This window comes from Vicia villosa, linkage group LG4 (genome assembly GCF_029867415.1).
Source record: "Vicia villosa cultivar HV-30 ecotype Madison, WI linkage group LG4, Vvil1.0, whole genome shotgun sequence".
Lineage (NCBI taxonomy): Eukaryota > Viridiplantae > Streptophyta > Magnoliopsida > Fabales > Fabaceae > Vicia > Vicia villosa.
The window spans coordinates 144,483,092-144,504,856 of record NC_081183.1 but is presented as its reverse complement, the minus strand read 5'-3'; the positions used below and the strand labels follow the sequence as shown (position 1 = coordinate 144,504,856).

General features: G+C 34.1%; 1 protein-coding gene across 1 annotated transcript; it reads right to left on the bottom strand.

Moving 5' to 3' along the window:
* Positions 1-5,059: 5,059 nt before the first annotated feature.
* Positions 5,060-11,340, bottom strand: LOC131595384 (uncharacterized). Its single transcript, XM_058867728.1, has 6 exons — positions 10,463-11,340; positions 8,113-8,198; positions 7,896-8,012; positions 6,739-7,554; positions 6,160-6,376; positions 5,060-6,026 (listed from the first exon to the last, which is right to left on the bottom strand). Exons 1-6 carry the CDS (start codon positions 10,746-10,748, stop codon positions 5,440-5,442), a joined length of 2,109 nt encoding a protein of 702 aa, XP_058723711.1. The 5' UTR covers positions 10,749-11,340; the 3' UTR covers positions 5,060-5,439.
* Positions 11,341-21,765: the final 10,425 nt, after the last annotated feature.

The window sequence follows — 21,765 nt, the reverse complement described above, 5'->3', positions numbered from 1 at the left end:
TAAAAAACAGGACGGGATGAGGAGTGACAAACGGACATATACAAGTATTTGACCTGTCATTGTGCATCTCTAAAGAAACGATTACAGTTTTTATCAAGAACAAAACAAAATACTATACAAGTATTGGAATTTCAAAGACGTATAACACTAAACTATACAAGTATTTGACCTGTAATTGTGCATCTCTAAAGAAACGACTACAGTTTTTATCAAGAACAAAACAAAACACTATATAAGTATTGGAATTTCAAAGACGTATAACACTAAACTATACAAGTATTTGACCTGTCATTGTGCATCTCTAAAGAAACGACTACGCTTGTGGATCTTCTTCAACGGCATCTTCCACCCCAGCTACATCCTCCTCCACCCCAGCTGCATCCTCATAAAACTGATGAATACATCTCCATTTGTTACTCAATGATTGCCATGTTCGATGAGCCAAGATAACGAAGTTTGGGTCACCTAAAATTTTGTTCCATTGTGCTTCTTTTGCAAACGGGGGAATATGGTAGCGGCGGACACCGTCAGCAAGCGCATTCTCTTCATCAGCGGCCCAGAAAGTATAACCTCTACGTTCCATTGTCTGAGAAAGATTGTGAGAGAAAGAGAATGAGGATAATTTCAATATGATTATAATTTCTATCATTTTATAATGAGGTTAAAGCCAAAGGTAGTACACTAACACCAATGAGGTTAAAGGTACTACACTAACACCTATGGCAGACAATAAACTAAACTAACTCGAAAATAAACTAAACTAACTCGAAAATAGTTCAGAATCTTAACACTATCTTTTTTTAATCTAACGCTTTAATTGATAATTTATATTCTAAAAAAATTATACAAATAGAATCAACATCGTATAAATTTCAATCTTATAAATTTTATTTTATTTAAAAAAATATTAATTGAAAATGTAATATATATATATATATATATATATATATATATATATATATATATATATATATACTTTAAGAAATTACTTTTAAGTCTGGGAGATAACTGAGTTGAATCAAACAAAATAAACCTAATGAGTTGAATTGAGATGTTCATGAACTTTTAACAGGTCGAGTTTGAGCTGGAAAAAAAGTTCGTGAGGAGCTCAAACTCGAAGTTAAACTCGGCCAATTCTTAACGAGTGGAGGTTGAGCTAAAAAAAAGTTCGTGAAGAACTCGAACTCGGCCAATTATAAATTTTCATATATATAAAAATATTTAGATCAAGAATAGAATTTTTTCCGTATACCATCTTTTAATTAAATTTTTTTTGATAATAAATACCATTTTTCATATAGAAAAATATTAAGATCGATAATAAATTTTTTCCCATATAAAAATATTATTTATGTTTAGGTATCGCTTACAAAAATATCTGGATCAATAATAAATTTTCGTTTATAAAAATATTTAGATCTATAATAGATTTTTCCCCGTATACCATTTTAGAATATAAAAAATTCGGATCTTAATTGCAACTTTGGTCCCCTATTTAGTCATTTTCTTGATTTTGATCCTCCTATTTTGAAAACCACTATTTTGGTCCTATTTTGTCTTTCACAAAATTATTTCCATGTCATTTTTTGTTTATCTAATATTAAATTATTTTATTAAGTTTAATAATAAATCAATTATTAAGTTATTTATTAAATATTTTTTATAAAATTTTATTTTGAAATTATTTAATTTAATACAAATTTTAAGAGAAATACTTTGGACCCTAGGCCCAATTTCTCTCAACACTCTTCAGCCAATATATATATTTAGATTGCAAAGTTTTTTAAAGCAATATAAAGACTAAAATTATTTATAGAGAAACCAATGTGGAACTTTAATGCAAAATTGGCGTGTTGTGAAATTTAATATGCGCAAGGGAAGGAAATGGTTGAAGGGAAGAATTCGGTGGACATGATAGAACTCTGGGCCAATTGTCTCCAATGCATTCATACATTTCATCAAGCTTTGATATAAAAATGTTGTCTGGAATTTCCATCATACTCAGCCAGCTTTACAGAGTTTGTTTTAGAGACTCCTCCCATACCCAAAATTGAAACAACACGTAAATCATTATTTCTGTTGGGGCCACTATCTGATACCGGCATATTGAGCTATCTTTATCATCATTCTTACCAACCATTATTGATTCATTAGTCTTTGAATGTGTTCTACAAGAACCTCTACCACTTACAGTTCGTTCCAAGCCAAGGATGGTACTCAATTGGACTTCTCCATTTCGTGATTGAATTTGAATACTCTGTAGCATGAGGTGATTTTAAAGAAAACAGAATAAAAACTAAACAAAAGTTTGTAGGCCTAAAGCAGAATATTTGAAGAGCAAGAAGCAAAGGTGGATGCTGAAACTTTATGTGATATTCTTGTTAATCAACTTGGGTCACTTTGCAAAGATTGCAAGCCAGAGGTAACAAAGAGCTTTTGGATTTTGGACAACATAAGGAACAAAAGAGACTATTAAAGACCCACATTGTTTTCTCTATAAATAATTTTAGTTTTTATATAGCTTTAAAAAACGTTGAAATTTAAATATATATGGGCTGAAGAGTATTGAGAGTTGATGGGCCTAGGTTCCAAAGTATTTCTTTTAAAATTTGTATTAAATTAAATAATTTCAAAATAAAAATTTATAAAAAAATTTGTATTAAATTAAATAATTTCAAAATAAAAATTTATAAAAATATTTAATAAATAACTTAATAATTGATTTATTATTAAACTTTATGAAATAATTTAATATTAAATAAACAAAAAATGACATGGAAATAATTTTGTGAAAGACAAAATGACACATAAGAAAAAAATAGTGCCAACTCATTAAAAAATGCCTCCTGATCTGAAGGGGGACTAAAATTCATTAGAAAACTTAAAAAAAGGACTAAAATAGTGGTTTTTAAAATAGGAGGATCAAAATAGAAAAAATGACTAAATAGGGGGACCAAAGTTGCAATTAAGCCTACTATTTTTTATATAAAAATATTTAGGTCAATAATAAATTTTTTTCGTATACAAATATTACTTTTGTGTAGGTATCATTCATAAAAATATTTGAATGAATAGTAAAATTTCGTATAAAAAAATATTTATATCAATAGTAAATTTTTCCCCTTATCCCATTTTTTAATAAAAAAATTTTGAATCATAAATATCATTTTTCGCATATAAAAATATTTACATTAATAATAGATTTTTTCCGTATACAAATATTGTTTATGTTTAAGTATCATTTACATAAATATCTGAATGAATAGTAAATTTTTTTATATAAAAAAAGTTAGATTAATAATAAATTTTTTACTGTATACCATTTTTCATTAAATTTTTTTGGATCATAAATACCATTTTTCTTATAAAGAGAAAATGGAGTATAGAGATTAGGATAGAAAACTAAAAAGGTGAAGAGAGAGAAAAAATGGTGAAAATAAGTTATAATATAGTTGAATAAAATATTAAAATTATAATGGACAATTGTGTGGATTGACAACAAACCAACAATTTTAATAGGTGTAGAAAAATTAAGAATGAGTAATTTTGTAAAAACTAGAACCACTAATTTTTTTATATTATAGATAAAAAGTCGTTTTTTCCTCTCCCTATCTATTTTGTCCAATTTCATAATATTTAACTCTCTAATATAAATAAAACAAGTTTAGTGGAGAAAACATAAGACTTGAAGAGATAAGGTATTATAGATTTTAGACCGATTACAACTTAATTAAAAAAAACTCAATTGTAAACTTTCATATATTTTGATGACTTCTCTCTAACTATACATACCCTATTTTATTTTCTCTCATATTATATAATTAAGCGTAACAATAATATAAAAAGAATTACAATTGTTACAACACTCTTTTAACACCCATAAAATTTATAGAAAATCTTGTATTAAGATGATGAAAATATTCGTCCCGACCACTGTTTAGAAGTGGCAATCGGACATGTCTGCCCTATTTAAACCTCCTGCAAAAGTCCACTAAAAAAAGGACGGGATGAGGAGTGACAAACGGACATGTCTGTCTCGACCACCGTTTAGGAGTGACAATTGGACTGCCTTATTTAGACCGTTCTTGCAAAAGCCCTGATAAAAAATAGAACGGGATAAGACAGGCATTGTGTAGGGCATACACTTAAACCTTAGTTCGTCCCATAAAAAAAATAAGGTGTGACGAGACAGAACAGACCCACGGGCACTACACCTTTTTAATCTAAACAATACAAAATTGGGGTACTGCACCTTTTTAATCTAAACAATACAAAATTTGCACCTTTTTAATCTAAACAATACAAAATTTATGTTTATGCCTGCAACTACAAATAGAACGAGCATATTAGATGAAACCTAAAACCTTGTCATACCCCGCGAAAAAGTATTGACAATTTCTATTGATAAAACCATATTAGACAAACCTTTTCAATTTGCTATCAGTACCATATTAGACAAACCTTTTCAATTTGCTATCAGTACCCCCTTAAACTTGTGAACATTTTAAAGTTACATACCTAAAATATCACCTAGACCACAAAAAGCAAACATTTTATACATGAACCAAATTCACACAAGCTTGAAATCAAATTCATGTATTTGGGGTTAAGTGGATATTTTAAGAGTGTAACTAAAAAACCAATCAATTTTATGTTGAAGGGACTCCTTTCCACACACCTCAACATCATTTCAGAAACATACATTCTTAAAATAACTTGTGTGCCGTGCAAATTAGCAATAGTCTAGAAACACGACACCAACCTTGTCACAACGACACCGATTATAATTTTAAAAAATGAATCAATTAAACGTAATCACAAATATCGGTGTCAGTTTCAGACACCGAAACTAATACAAACACATATTTTTTCAAAAGTGTTGGTGTTACAATAGCACCCTCACAATGAAGCTCCAAGTCACAAACATTAATCCCACTACATGTTTGATGGAGATCACATCGCACGGTTGCAAACACACCATTAATGTCATGCAACAACGACAGAAACACATTGTCGATATGATAGTTACATATCGCCATTAATAAGCACAGATGCAAAATTATCCAGAAAAAAAAATCCTTATATAGTACTTCATGGTCAGGTAAAAACTACCTTAATCTCAAGTTACACAGAATTTACCCTTGGGGGCTAAACTCATTGATACGCAGTTTCAAGTTTCAGCGAATATTCATGCAATTCTGCATCTAACAACCCACATGAACTAAATATGTATAAGCCTTATCGATTGTTGATCTACCGAAACACCATAGATCAACAACCCAAAACATAAGCTATACACTACAGTTATCTAAATTAACAACCTTTGACCAACCATGATCCTCTGCATATTGCTATCCTGAAGTTTGATTTCATTATTATATACATTTAAGTATAATCAGTAAGAGAAAGAAATCTCCCATTTACCTCTCTACCTTATATTCATGTAACATGTACCGATCCTGCTGCATCGAGTTTCGATTCAGAACAGTCAAATTTTTCATCCATTGAAAAATTATCCACACTGTCGTCTCCAGAGTTGTCAGCATCATCATCACCGTCGTTGTCAGTGCCATCACCATCACCGTCACCGCCGTCATCGTCACTGCTACTGCCAGAGTCGTCCTTGGATTTGAGTAGTTCATCATCAGCTTCGTCAGTATCAGCATCAAAGCCAGAAGGGTCGATATCCTCATCTTCATGAATGGCATGGAGCGGTGGTTTCCACAAAGTCAATCTCTTCATTCCGCCATAATGAAGTGGTTCGGAACCAGATGATTCTTGCTCAACCTTTGGAGTAACATCAACTCTGGCAACTGGCGACGGACTTTCTAATGTTGCAGAACTGCCAGTCATTGACCCATCGACCACTGCAGAGCTAGATGATGACAGCTTGGTCTGGGAACCGGTATTTGAAGCTATAATGCTGCAAATGTCTGGCTTTCCCAATATATCAACCCACTTGTCATCAATCCAATCTTGGGCAATCCGAATCTCGTCCTTCTTGGCCAACATATACTTCTCCTCACCTAAAGAGAATCACATCACCATGAGATGTCTTATAAAAAGGAGAGGATGATTCACTAACTATTGTTTATTTTAGCATAAAAATGAAAACAGAAAACACTACAAGTAAACGGCACCGAGTAATTTAAATCATACCAGGGGAATACAGCCGATAAGTTCCAACTTCAGAAACATCGACAGCAGTTATAACACTTTCCCACCATCCGTCACCACACCAGGCATCCACTGCTGCTCCAACCTCAAATGTACAACCTTTAGTAAATTCAGGAGGGCGTGGTCGTACGGTTAAACGGCCATAATAACGCATGCCCAGTTTGTCAGGATTTGCCACTCTGGATGCAGGGAGCCATTCCTACAAAAATTAATAATAGAGTTGAGAACCGTATTCTTTCACTAGCTTCACTAGGACACAATTAGTGACATGGTACGACTTCTAAGCCCAAAACACACCATAATCATCTTTGTAGCACTAACACCTCTGAAAAAAGGTGTCTGTGTCTGTATCAAACATCGATGCCAACACGACACCGACACTTGTGATTACATTCAATTTATTTATTTTTTCAAACAATTACCTGTGACGACGTGTCAGTGACGGTGTCATGTCTAGTGTCTGTGTCCGTGCTTCATAGATAATCATTATTTATAGTATATACTAGTATAGAAAATTACTCTGCCAATAGATAGATTAGATAAGGCATTGGCAATGCATACCTCGAGTAGGCCTTCATCATCTGCGTCCATCAGGTCATCATACTGGACCTTCAGCTTCTTCTGAGATGCATACAAGATTGTACATCTAAACCAGCATCCTCTAATGCCACTATCTTGACAGAGAAACTCAATCTTATCATTGACCTTAAAAGGCGGTTCAGGCTTCGGTTCCATAACCTTAACACCCATTGTTTTCGACAGTTTTAGTTTCAGACTAGGGTATTTCGGTTCACCTTTTGACATCTCATTCACAGGAGAAGAGTATTGAAGACCGGACGAACCATTTTCAGGCACCAAATACTCCACAGAATTTCTATTTTTCTTAATGCCGTACCTCAAAGAATCATCTAGAGTGAAGTTCTCACCATCTTCCAGTTTTGGATAGTTTGTCTTTCTTTTGGAAAGAGTAGGGCTAGGGCTGTTCAAACCCGAAAGTATAGGCTGGTTACCATAACCGCGCAGCTTAGTAAGTGCGAAGGGTTTGAGCTTATTGTTTTTAAGCTGCCTAAAGCATATATGAATCTCAGGTAAAGAGGTATTTGGCAGCAACTCAGCTTTGTATTTTTCATAATGCTTGGGAGTCAGAACTGTTGCAGGCCCATTGACGCACTCGGCGCTGATCACCTGAACATTAGGTGTGATGAAAACTTCACCCTCTTCAAGATCAAGGTCTGGAATCACATGCTTAACCTCCTGACCGCGGTGAAACCACCTTACCTTGACCCTTTTTTGTTTCTTTTTGTCTTCATACATATCTTCCAAGTAACCAAGGTAGGGATTTTCATCTTCAGCCATAATATATACAAATGAATGAACCTATAAATTTGAAGAAATATTTTAGAATCATACAATTACCCCTGTATCACAATAAAAGTCAATGATACCAAGGGCCTGTTTGGATTTACTTATTTGAGCTTAAATACTCATAAGCTCCTGTGAGACTGTTCGAGAGAGTTTATGAAAATAGTGTATGACATTGTTTTTTCACAAGCTCTCCACGATAGCTTACAAAAATATTATATATAAAAACAGTTTCACAAGCTTTCCATGATAAGTGTTTATGCTATAAGCGCTTAATTAAGATGTTTATCCAAACAGGGCCACGAGAATGTAAGGAAATGACAGACATGTAACAGCAAAACAAATTGTTTACTTACATATATGGTTGTCCCTTTCCTGTCAAACCCGGTGTAGTGCTTCAGCGATTTAGCACAAAACCAAGCATTGCCTGACCATTCAATATCCGAGCTTTGAAATTTCAGCTTCTTAGAAATCTGCAGTGCAGAAAACACAGGCATGGTGAATTAATCATGTCATATAAAGATACAAAGGGAACTAATAAGAGGTTGATTTTATTCGTCGTCGTTTCTATACCAGTTTATCTGGTATTTTTCTGTTATTGGCGTACATATCAAAAGATCCTGGTCCTAGAGCATTTTCTGAACCATCCAGCAGTGCATCTGTCAGAAAAAAATGAGGTTGCTCAGAATAAAAGCGGTTAAAGAAGATTGACAGACCATGTTGTAGCAAACAAAATACATGGCAAAAAGTAATAATATCGATAAAAATCACAAGGAGATTCGTGTCAAAAATCCTCCGAGTGAGATTTACATTAAAAGAGCCTCAAATAAAGTTGACCATAAAAAGCGGCTGACTACACTAAGTTTAGGTAGCAATTCATTAGATTAAATCGGGATTTATCACATTGAACTGAATCGGGATTCATCATAATGAATTGAGATTCATATCCAAAATACATACACAATAGAGATTTGTATAGATTGGGTTCAGTTTTGTATCGGGTCGAGATACGGCGCACATGTATCGCAGGATACAGGTATCACAAACCCAACACAGCAACTTAAACAATACATCAAGATCCAAGACTCGCGTAAATAAAACAAGAAAGAAAATTATTAGGGTTTGATCTTCAAAATCTAATCGATTCATTCAAAATATCATACCATGTCTAATGCATTAATTGAGAATAAAAAACGGAATGAAATAAAATTGACAGATCCACAGACATAAATTCAGAACACACAACACAGATCTAAAACACAATAACAGATTACAGTCTAATACTAATGGAAAGATTAGGAAGTTAATAAACAAAATGAACAGTACCCATTTCCTGTTGCATCCAACGTATGGGATTAAAAGGCATCTCTACTTCACTACTCTCAGTATCCATACTCTCTGTATCCATAGTACTCTCTGTATCCATACTCACTGTATCCATAGTACTCTCTGTATCCATAATCACAACGACGGCCTCGACAGTATCGAAGAAGCACAGACTTGTGAAATTTTGCAATACAGTGTTTTCAGATCTGATTTAAAGTAACGCGTCGGTGGGATTTAATACTGCTCGAGAGAACGTATTACAACACCTTACAAGCACGTGACCATTAGGCATTATGTCACGTTACAAGCACGTGATCTTTACGTATTGTCATGTTACAAGCACGTAATCTTTACGTATTATGTCACGTTACAAGCACGTGATCTTTACGTATTATGTCACGTTACAAGCACGTGATCTTTACGTATTATGTCACGTTACAAGCACGTGATCTAACGTACTATGTCATGTTACAAGCACGTGATCTCTACGTATTATATCACGTTACAAGCACGTGATCTCTACGTATTATATCACGTTACAAGCACGTGATCTTTACGTATTATGTCACATTTAGCTCCGAGAGGTTCCTCAACCCTAAAACCCTAGTTCTCTTATTATTACCTCGACCTTCCACTCTTACTCATTCTTAATCTTAATATTTGATTGTTAAAATAATCCGCAATTTTATAAATCACATTAACAAAACAAAATGCCATAAACTAGAATAAAAAACTAATCACGACAACTCTCACATTTATTCCACTTACCATGAATGCAACAAGCGTGGATGCTAACATGGTGATCATTTATCGGCCATAATACCAAATATTTAAAAATATAGCGTATAAATTCCATAAGATATTGCTCAAGGAATATAAATGTAACATTTATTCAAAAATAAACAAATTCAGTCAACAAATAATCAAAATCAATTCACATTTTCAAAATTTTTTCATCGCTCACTCTGAGCCATGATTATGAAAATTGAAAAACACCTTTCAAGAAACAAAATGTACAGAAAACTTTGAAGTAAGCAGCCATGAAACAACAACCAAAGCCGAATCTTTACGATGAGTTATATAGAAGACATGGGACAACCAACGTAAAACCTCATTGAGTATTAGTAGCATGGATCATGGTTTAAAATTGTCCATAACCGCAATTACAACCACAACGTAAAGGCCTTTGAGGTATTCACAACTGAATCACGATTGCAAGCACAACTACATACACCACATTTGTTCACAATTTTCTACAAAATCAATAGTTTCTACCTAACCACAAACGCAATCACACTTGAAAACCTTTGCATGGATCAACGTTAAGGTTATCATGAATCGTCATGGAAAATTCTTTTGCTGCCAACAAAGACATATAAAATTCATACAGCACGGACTTAACAAAATCCTTTCAAGAAGTACATTGTGTGGTTGATAAAAAATCAATGTAGCATTCGACAAGAGCACATGAACTCATGTATACAGAAAATCCATTCATTCATAAAAATAACACAATTCAGCAAATACACATGAATCCACTAACAATATTTTCTTCACACACAAATCATCAAAACACATGAGAATCAAACAAAATTACCTGCACGACGCGAATGATTCTTCGAAACCAAATGATTAAGCCAGTCCACAACCTCCCTCCTCGCCCTCCATTTATAAGTTAGGTTGATAGATCCATAAGCCTGCAAAAACTGTTGAGGAACAACATACATCATGTGCCTCACACTCCTCTCAGTCCCAACAACCGCAAGCACAGAATCCCCAGACACATGTCTCAAGTAAAAATGAATCACTCGGTTCCCACGCTCTTGACATATCACTTGCTCCTCCCATGACACAAAAACAGGATCAATCTCATCACTAGACATCCTTCAAAACCCAAAACCCACCACCAACAACAACAACAACACTCTAAACTTTATCACATTAAACCACAACAACAACGAAAAACAATGATGGATTGTCCCTAAACCAACCCCAAATTGATACTAGTAAAGCAAAAACCCTACACCAAAAATTCAAACTTTGAACTAAATAACCAAACCGACAACAACCCAGATGAAAAAAAATAGTTTTTTTCAAAAGCTATACGAAATGGGGCAAAAGGGTATGATCAAGATTAAATAAAAACGAAGAAAGCGTCATGGTAGAAAAACTTGAAGTGAAGTCAAACAATGTGGCCTGATAAAAACAAACGCAAAAAAACAAAGAAACATGAAAGGCACATTCATCGTACTACGTCATGAGGTTTATGTTACGAGAAACAAAAACCCAGGTCGTTTTATGAAGTGGGGTTCAAGCAATGGAAGAGAGAAAGAGAGAAAAGAAATGGTTTTTCGGAAAGTGAATAAAGAGGGTTTAGAGAAATGGTTGAATCGTTTTATAGGGTTGTTGGAGAGAGTGAAAACGATGATGAGTAAAAAAAAAAAAACTTCACCTGAAGAGAACGGTGTTTTTTTTTTTTGCCGTGAAATCAAGAGGAGGAAGTGGTGGAACATGGAGGGTAGTATGGGGATTTCGGTGTTTTGTGAGAGGGATATTCCGGTGTTGCAGATGCATGTTTGTTCTTGACACGTGGCGTTTTCGTGATTCTTTTTTGACCATTTGATTCCATCATGGTAGTGGGAGTGTAGTGTAGGGTTTTGTAAGTGTCTTGTTTTTTTTGGAAGATTCTATAGGGTTATTGTTCCCGAAGTCAAGGATTTTAACCAAACTCTAGTTGTGAATTGTGATCCCGAAGTGTGAAGATAATTTATGTATTTATATTAGAAATTAACATGTACAATATTTTAATAAAATAACTTTTTACTAAAACTCTTTCTCGTTTGTCGTACCAGATAGTTTTTATAACGGTTTTCATCATGTTATTAATCTTTTATTTTACGTCAGAATAATGGTGTCATTTGTGGGATTGACGATTCTTACAAAATTTCATGTTGAATTTATCATATCCTTTTAGTTGTAATGTCTCGACTGATTTTGTTGAAAAATAAGATAATCACGAATCCTCTAAGCCACCAATGGTAGCTTCCAACTCAATTTGATTGTCCAATCATCTCAACATCCTTCCAACCTTTTCAACAATTACTCAAATGTCAACCCTCTAAACAACCTTAACTACATACACAAACACATGAGCCAGAAATACTCCAAAGCCTTCAACACCTTCAAGACAACTAGGGATGCAGAGAACAAATGAACTCATAACAAAAAAGTACAATCTGGTGCAATCACACAATGCACACCTTTAAATGACAGACCCTTACATGTAAAATAAAAACAACAAAAAGCTCGGTTGCGAGCCGCCATGCAATTGAAGGTGTTACATGGTGGCAACCTTAGGGCTATGCCTAACGTTATTCTCAATGATGTCGCAACACAATACAAGATGGATTCCAGATTGATAGAATGTCGCTTTACTCGAGCCCGTAACTCTACCCCTCATGGTGGGCGAGGCAAAGATGACAACAACTCCCTTCTTAAAGATCTCTGACCTAGAAGATCAAAACTACATTGTTCCTAGTCGAAGGACCCCTCTCACCGTTGGAAAAACCTATTCTCAAATCCCATTATTAACAATAGGATTTCCTAGTCTCCTAAAAAGCCTCTGAATCTTGACAACTACAATGGAACCGGGGATCCGAACAAGCAAATTAATCACATAGATAATATGATCTATTATCATCCTGTTTATAATGCAATAAAATGAAAATTGTTTGTGTTAACTCTCAAAGGACACCCCTTGTGATGCGGTTCATGACCCTATAGGACAACTCTCTGAATTTCTGGAAGAAGTTGTGTAATGGATTCACGATGCAACTTACAGCCTAAAATTGTCAACCACGGACAATAGTCATCATGTTTACCTTGGATTTTGGTAACCGACTGTTTGTCTTCCAAACTTGATAATTTAGTTACTTACATGATCGATTAGATTGATCCTAGGACATATGTGTATAGTTTTGCTTAAGGTTTTCTCAATACTAACTTCTTCGATGTTAATAGTAAAATTAAAATATTTTAAAGACCGTTTATGAAAAGTAAAAGCAAAAATTATAATTTCGATTAGAAATTAAATTGAATGGAAATGACATTAATGCAAGTAAATTGACATTGAAATAAAGATGGTGTTTCATACATACATGTTCTCAGAAACTCTTGTCTCAATAACACTTAGATACTTTGAGTGATTTTGAGTTTGGTACAATATTGACCACCCATAAATCTCATGCTAAGACCCCTATTTATACTACTTTGACAGTAACGTTAGCGAACAGTCTCTACTCCAAAGGATGACACATTCTTGTTTGCATACGCTTGGCCTTCCATAAGTCTCCACGCGTCCTTTTTAAGGAACACATAAGGCTAAAATACAACTATCAACCTTATTTCAAATTCTCTCCGTCGAAGTTATATTCGAATTATCTAAAAATCTTCTAAGTCCGTAATTTTGCTAAGAGGACCATCTTTTCGCCAGATTGTTGCCCTTTTCGCCAGCTTATTTTCTCGTCGAAGGAAGCTTATTTTCCTCAAATATTTCCTTAAGTTCTACTAAGACATCTTACATCTTCTTGATCGTCGAAATCAAAGCCAAAAAATTGTCCCCCAAAAATGTCTTTTTTTACTAAATGGAGAAAGGGACATTTTTTGATAGCTTATCGACGTGACACTACTTACTATTGTAACGTCAAGGTCATAATGACCACTTTTCCAAAAACGTCTCATTGAGACGTGTTATGTTGCAACCATCATCATCATTCCTATATTATAGGGGTAAGGTGGCCACTGAAAGGGTAACCGTTTACCCAACCTCTCCCAAAAAGACACGCGTCCCACTAACTTTTCCTTTGTCCTTCCAAGAAAAAACTAGAGCGGATTTACCCTTTATAAATAGGTTGCCATCTTCAACATTTGAAACTTTTCCATCTCTGAACCCACAATCTTCATCTCTTCTCGCGATTTTTTTTCAAAAATCCAAGTCAAACACGTCTTTCACCTTCTATATTTCATACCTCCAACAATGGCGCATTTGAAGACCAAAAATAACAAAGTTGGTCAGCAGAAAGAAGATTTTAAAAATCGGTAACTCAAATAGCAAGTCCACTGTTGATAGGGGACCCAGAATATGTTCCTGAATCGTCTCTTCTTGAAGAGAAACTCAAAATTTACTAATCCCAGGTACTAATCTCGTTGGTGAGACTCATGCGTATATGGGCTTTTTGCTTGGCCCTAACGATGATGGTGAAAAACTCACTCGCCAGAGGTTGCTGATGTTATTGTGGAGCTTGGGTTTCTTGTTAAGCAGGTCGCTATAGATCTTCTCCGTAAGCAAGAGGCTTCGAACAAGATTGATAATTTGGAAACCCAAGTAGTTGAATGAGATGCAGTTATTAAATATACCCTCAAGGTTGAAAACTTTGAAAAGTCTTTTTTACAAAATTAAGAAGAATTCGATACCTGGGTCGCCAACATTTCTGCTTGGGAGAATCAAATCAAAGAGCTACAAGCCAACATTCAAAAATCTAAAGCTCGTCAAGAAGAGATTCGTCAATTTGATTGAAATTAGCTTGATGAAGATATCAAGGTGGGTGTCTACCATGTCTAAAGGGTCTAGAAATTGGGGACCAAAATCGACACCCTCACTCTTAACAAATATGTGATTGAGCATGGCCTGTTGGTGTCTACTACGAAGTACAAACGAATGAAGGCTTCTCTCCCGACCAAATTTTGCACTTAAAATAAGTGTTGTAACATCTTTAATTTTGTGGCCTCTAATTTATAAACAATGTTGTAATGAATGACTCAACCATTTTGGCATTTTATTTTACCATTTTGGCTTTTAATTTTGCACATGCATTTATTCTGTTGATATTTTAACTTCTTGAAGTATAGGTTTATATATTTTTCAAATATTTTCCATTTACTCTCAAAAGTCTTCGATCTTCTGGTAACTATTCGATTTCATAAGCATTATTTGAAAAGATTTGGACAATTTGAAATGGCCCTTCCCAGTTGGGAAACCATTTACTCGATGTTCTATCTATTTGATCCATAGGTAGGATTACTTTCCATACCAAATCCTCAGTCGAAAAAGTTTTAATTTTGACCTTTTTATTATACGCTTTCTCTACTCTCTTCTTTTGCCTTCTCATCAATTCCAAGGCATTTAGTCTTTCTTCATCTAAATCGACTAGTTCGCCAATCATCATATTCCAATACATCACAGATGGAACTTAGTATTGCCTATGAACTCTAGTTGATTGAAGACAAAATCGAGCTGGTAAAACTCCAACATGCACATACGTCAATCGAAAGGGCATAGCATTTATGGCTTCCTTAGAAGACGTTCGACAAGTCCAAAGAATTTAATTTAAGATCTTACGCCAATTATTTGGCTTCTTTTCCACATGCTTCTTTATCAATCCAAGCACTATTTTATTTGCTGCCTCTACTTGACCATTTGCTTGGGCATAATAAGGCGTCAATGTCAATAACTGAATCCCTATTTCCTTAGAAAATTCTTGCATTTTCAACCTGCAAACACTGATCTTTGATCAGTTGTAATAGTCTCAGGGATTTCAAATTTGTATATTATATGCCTTTGCATAAACTCAATAACCGCTTCTTGGTCAACTTTTACCAAATGTATGACTTCGATCTATTTAGTGTAATAATCAATACCTATTAAGATGTATCTTTGACCTTTAGATGAAGTTGGTCGAATTTCCCCAACCAAATCTAATGCCCAACCTCGGAAGGGCCAAGTTTTCACTATGGAGTGTAATTCTCTCGCAGGAACATGTTGAATGTCTGCATGTATTTGGCACTTTTGACAACCTTTAGCCAACTCGATGCAACCCTTCAATATTATAGGCCAATACATTCCTTGTTGAAACAAAAACCATTTCATTTGTGACCAACTTGATGAGCTCTACAAGCCCTCCATGGACATTCGCCAGAGCTAAATAGTTTTTACCCTTGCTTAGGAATTTGAGCAAAATTCCTTCAGGTGTCTTTTTGAACAATTCGTTTCCCATGAAAGTATAACTCAAAGCATGATAATTGATTTTTTTGCTCTGCGAATGTTGTTGGGTTCTCCAAATAACCCACTATTGGATTTCTCCAATATGCATATGTCAAGTTTTCAACGACCAATATTTCAAAATTTTCTTCGTCTGCATAACTTAGCTTTATCATCTCTAAATCTGATGGGAATAACATGGTTGCCATTACTTTTCCTCGAACTTCAATTAAATATTTTAACTTTTCTTTTTACACTTTATATCTAGAAGAAATTTGGGACAAATCATTAGCCTTTTGATTCTTAAGTCGAGGGATATGCCTAATGTTTACGTACTTGAATTTTTGTTGCAATCTATTCGCTATCACGAAGTACATAATCAAATTTTCTTTGATGCATTTGTATTCCCTAGTTATCTGTTTGAAAACCTGTTCAGAGTCACCACTTAATTTGACTCTAGTTTCCCCTAAATCCAACAAGATTTTAATGCCAATTATCAAGGCTTCATATTCAGCGTCATTGTTTGAGAAAGGACCTTTTATCCTGTATTTGAATGTTTTTTCGAATTTTGTTAGGAGAAATAATTAGAACTCCTACCCTATTCCATTATCTATGACTAGAACCATCGAAATATAATTTCCAAGGTTCAGGTTCTACAAAGTTTTGGATTATTTCGACCAAAGCATGGTCAACGATAAAGTCCGCGACCACTTGCCCTTTCATTGCTTTTAAAGACAAGTAGGTCAAAGAGTATTTAGTTAAAGCCAGTTCCCATTTCCCAATTCGAATATGCAAAATTGGCTTTGAAAGCATGTGTTTTATTATATCAAAATGAGACGAAACATACACGTCAACATGCTTTATGTAATGCTTAAATCTGGTACATGAGAAATACGGACACAGACATAAATTTTCAATCATACTATATCTAGTTTCTGCATCATTAAGAACTCGACTAAGATAATAAATGGCTCTTTCGATGCCATTTTCATCCTCTTAAGCAAGCATGCTCCCTATAGTTACATCTGACGCAGAAATGTATAACCTCATACTTCTACTTCTACAAAGCGGTGACAAAATTGGAGGACGAACAAGATAATACTTGATTTTGTCGAATGCCTTATGTTGTGCTTATCCTCATTCAAAACCTTCCTTCTTTAGTCAAAGAAGATATGAGAAGGCTTGAGTATTTCCACTTATATTCGAGATGAACCTCCAAAAATTTTCTATGAATCAATCGCTCAATCAATGAGTTTAAACAATTTGATAATGTAAATTTAAGTTCAAGATAAATAAATAGATAGAGAGAGAGAGGACACGAGGAGTTTGTTTAGGCAATTCACCGATCGTCCTTGCTACGGCTACGTCTTCCCTCAATTCCAATTTGGAATTGAGATATCAATCTTACTATGAATATTTTTACAAGAGATGTCAAACACTCCAACCTACAAAACCTATGTTTGATGTTGATTCTTACACTCCTCTTCCCTTGATCTGAGTTTGATCAAGTCACCCAGCATACACCAATCGATTCACCGTCTCACGCTAATCGTTTACAAGATATCGCAGTTCTTCAAAGCTTTCACTCGGTTGAATACAAATTGCAACTTGTTGTTATTCCAAGATTACCAATTGATTCACTGCCTCATGCTACTCCTTTGCAAGATACCTCAGTTCTTCAAAGCTCTTCACTCGATCGAATCCAACGGCATAAATCTTGTCGAAAACCCCTAAATATTCACTTTGACCTTGGAGTAAAAACCCTCACAGTTTTTCCGATGAAACCCCCTTAATTCTCAATCCAACCTTAGGTTTAAACAAACCTAAATTGAGTGTTATCAACCAAGTCTAGATGGCATCCAAATAATGAATGATTATGTGTACGTTGTTTGTGTGTATGCATATATGAGAGGCTGGAGATAAAGAGCAATTAAGTAAATGTTTATAGTTTCATCAAGTTTGAAATGATGCATGTATGATATACACACACACACACACACACACACACACATATATATATATATATATATATATATATATATATATATATATATATATATATATATATATATATATATTAGAAAGTTATTTTTTAGAATTTGCTTCAGTGTGTGTCGACATAGGCAAGTTGTGTTTCAACCCATGATGGTGGACATTGATGCACGTGTTGACATATAACAGGTTACGAGCCGACACGAAGTTACAGAATGCTACATGCGTTACAACTATAATACATGTGTCGACCTAAAGGTTGTATGTGTCAACACATAAAAAAATTTCTACAATATGTGTCGACCTAAAATGTTGTATGAGCCGACACATGATTCCATAAGCAACATGCTTCAATACATTGGTACACGTGTCGACACGAAACACATATGTGTCGACATAACTTTAATGCATCAATACATAAAAGGGTGCACCCTTATACTCAGAGACACCGTTCAATATACAGAAAAACTAAATTGATCCTAGTTTTGACATCATGCAAAATATCATCTAATTGGCAAACGCATTCACATCATCCCCTATTTTGATGATGGCAAAACTCAAGTCTTTTGCTGATGCTTTCCGTGTCTTCATGAAGGCTCCTTGAATATATGATTATATCACACATAGGTGTTTTGCAAAAGTAAGAGTGCAAACACACATGTTTCCATACACGCGGCATTACGCAAAGTTAATAAATAGAGAAAGGCTGGACAAAAGCAAACTATATGGTAATAAGACACTCATTTATATTAATTGTCATAATAGGCCAGATAAACAAAACCATAGCACTTCAAAGAAGTGGCACTGTTCTTAATACATAAAACATAATTGAAACAAAACAAAATATGATATGCAAGATTCAAGATCAAGGCAAGACATTTAAATATGCATGAACTCCAAACGGAAAATAACTCATAATGAAAAGAGACATCAAGCTCAAATGACCCCTATAGTTTCCTTGAAATGGTCTTCCACCACAACCCATTGAATCACACATGTCCTGATAGAACTGCATGATTTCCTCATGATTCTGAATACCCAAAGCATCATGATATTAATCTTGGTCTGAATGGCAGCATTGTTGTCACAAATGTTATTCTGTGTAGCCAAAAGTTATGCAGTAGTACTGGATCCAAAGATCTCAAAGTTAGCATCTTGAGAAGATAAATGTTCCAGCATGTTTCTATACTGTTCGTCTTGAGTTTCTTGAAAGTTTTTGCGCCAAACCATTTGCTCCTCATACCGCTCATCCTTTTTGATCTGAATACTTTGAAGCATATCTAATACAACATAATCATTACCTTGTGAGCCTGAGCCATAATCTTGGTACCCACACTCATACTCCCAGTGTTCATTACTTGGTTGTGGCCATGGTCTCCATCCTTGATTTTCATTAGCTTGCGTCAAAGTAATATCTTGTTCTTGTTCAATATCATCCATACTCATATCTTCCTAATTATTTCCTTCACCCTACTTTCAATCATAAGTCATAGTTAATACATTGCATTCACTCTTGCAAGATACTCTTGCAAATCACATCTCTTTGATCTCAATAACTTAAACGTCAAAGTGTTAACATACAAATACACTGTGACCCTATCTACCAAAAACTTACACCAACATACTAAATTTATATGGTGGCTTTTATAAGTACACCATTAATATTCTCTTCCACGCTGGAATAAATACAAACCGTACTTATTGGTGTATGATGTCAATTTGTGTGTCTAAATAGCATCTCTTTCTTTCTATCATTCTTAGTATTGGTGTATGATGTCAATTTGTGTGTCTAAATAGCATCTCTTTCTTCCAATCATTTTCTTAGAGGCTACATTTATTCCAAAAAGAGATATATTTGCATGATGTGTCTCATTTGGAGCTCCCAAAGTGAATTTGAACAATAGGGGCAATGCACGTTCTTTTGATACAAATTAAGTTTAAGGGTCACACTCAATTGCTTCCAAAACTTGCACATTAAACCACCACTTGGCTTATCTACTAATGATTCAGAAACATGCACTTATTATCGACCAAAACCTCTGTACGTTTAGTTATAAATTTAATATTACATAGTACTACCTAATCTTAACACTCTTTTGCTAACCAATCCAGAAAATAAAAACACACAGCCCACTAAAACAACATGTGGTAAATCAGGTGTGGAGTTATATGAAAATGGAATTTCAAAATGAATTATATTCCCAAGAGATGGGAATTAATAGTTTGGAATTTGAATCATCTCCTTTAATTTCTTCTCTCCAACTATCTCTTTCACAATCACACTATTATCTTTATCTCTCTTTAATATGTTCTCTTCTTCTTTTTATTAATTTTTGTTAATTTTATTACACTTATTTTTGGTGAAGGAGAGAAAAGAAGAGAAAGAGAAGATTCATAGTCTAAATCAAGTCAAAATTTATTTATTTTTTAAATATTTTTTTATTTGAGACAGTGCGTTGGAGACTAATTTATTTCATATCATATAAGTGTTGCTTTAATTTCGAGAAACTCTTAATCTATTTCTTGGCCTTCTTAACCACCATGCGCGTTGTCAAAAATGTCCTCTGCTTTCGGAGATGTATCTCTGGAAGCACCTTGTTTTATTTCAAAGTTCATTTGTTCTGGTGCAAGTACGAAATATTTTCAATTATATAATGTCGTGTCTAAGATTTTGTGGGAGTTGGATTGAGAGGTGGAAATCACTTATGTGTATAGAGAAGCAAATCAATTGGCTGACGCGTTATGTTTCTCCTTGAAGAAACAATATAGTTTGTTGGTTGAATGTCCTGCAGATTTCTATGTTCTCAGATTTCCATATTCTCAAAGCATATGAGAATTGTGTTAGCACTTCTAGAATTATTTGCTTGTAACTTATTCTTTGGGACTTTTAGCCCTCTAATCAAGGCATAAAAGAATTTATCATAATTTACTATTAATAATTTTTTTATTTAAAAGAACTAAATCAAGACATGCCACCGAGATAACTTTTAATTATGGACAAATGAAACAATATAATAAATAACGGCAATAATTGTTTCTTGAATTTACGACCAACAATAAGAAAGTTAAAATTAACACAGAGAAAATAATACCACGTAGGGGTGTTCATGGATCGGTTTGGGTTGAATTTAGCCAAAATCATAACCCAACCCGTACATGGTACACTGGTTTGGGTGAGGAAAAATAACCACCCATAATATTATTGGGTTGGTTTGGATAAAACCACAAATTTGTGGGTTGGATTGGGTTGGGTAATGGGTTACCCAATATTATTTTTCCGTATATAATTATTAATGATATGTTACATTTTTTCTTAATAAATAGTTTAACATATTACTGCTATTTTTTTAAACATCAAATGTCAAAATGTATAATGAAATTTATCATAAACATATATTTGTAAAAACTAAAGTTACATTACAGTAAAACCTAGAATTGCATAAAATACTTGCAACTTGTTAGAATTAGCATCAGAATCATTAAAATGTGGCATCCTAAATAAGTTAAAATCATTACTTACTAAATAAAAGATGTTCAAAAAGTTGAAATTGAAGCAAGCAAAATTAAAAACATCAAAGTCATCACTTGTCAAATTACAAAAAAGATAAAAAAAATATAGTCACTCAATAACCCATGGGTTTTGTGGGTTGGGTGTGGGTTTACCCATAACCCAATTATTTTGAATGGATTTTCATTTTTGAAAACCGTATTCACCCAATAACCCGACCCAACCCACTTTTTTAGATCGGTTTGGGTGAGTTTTACTGGGTTTATTGGGTTTACCCAATCCATGAACACCCCTAATACCACGTATTTGTTTTTTTTTTCCTTTCTATCTTGCCAACAAACATTAAAAAAAACACATTACCTTT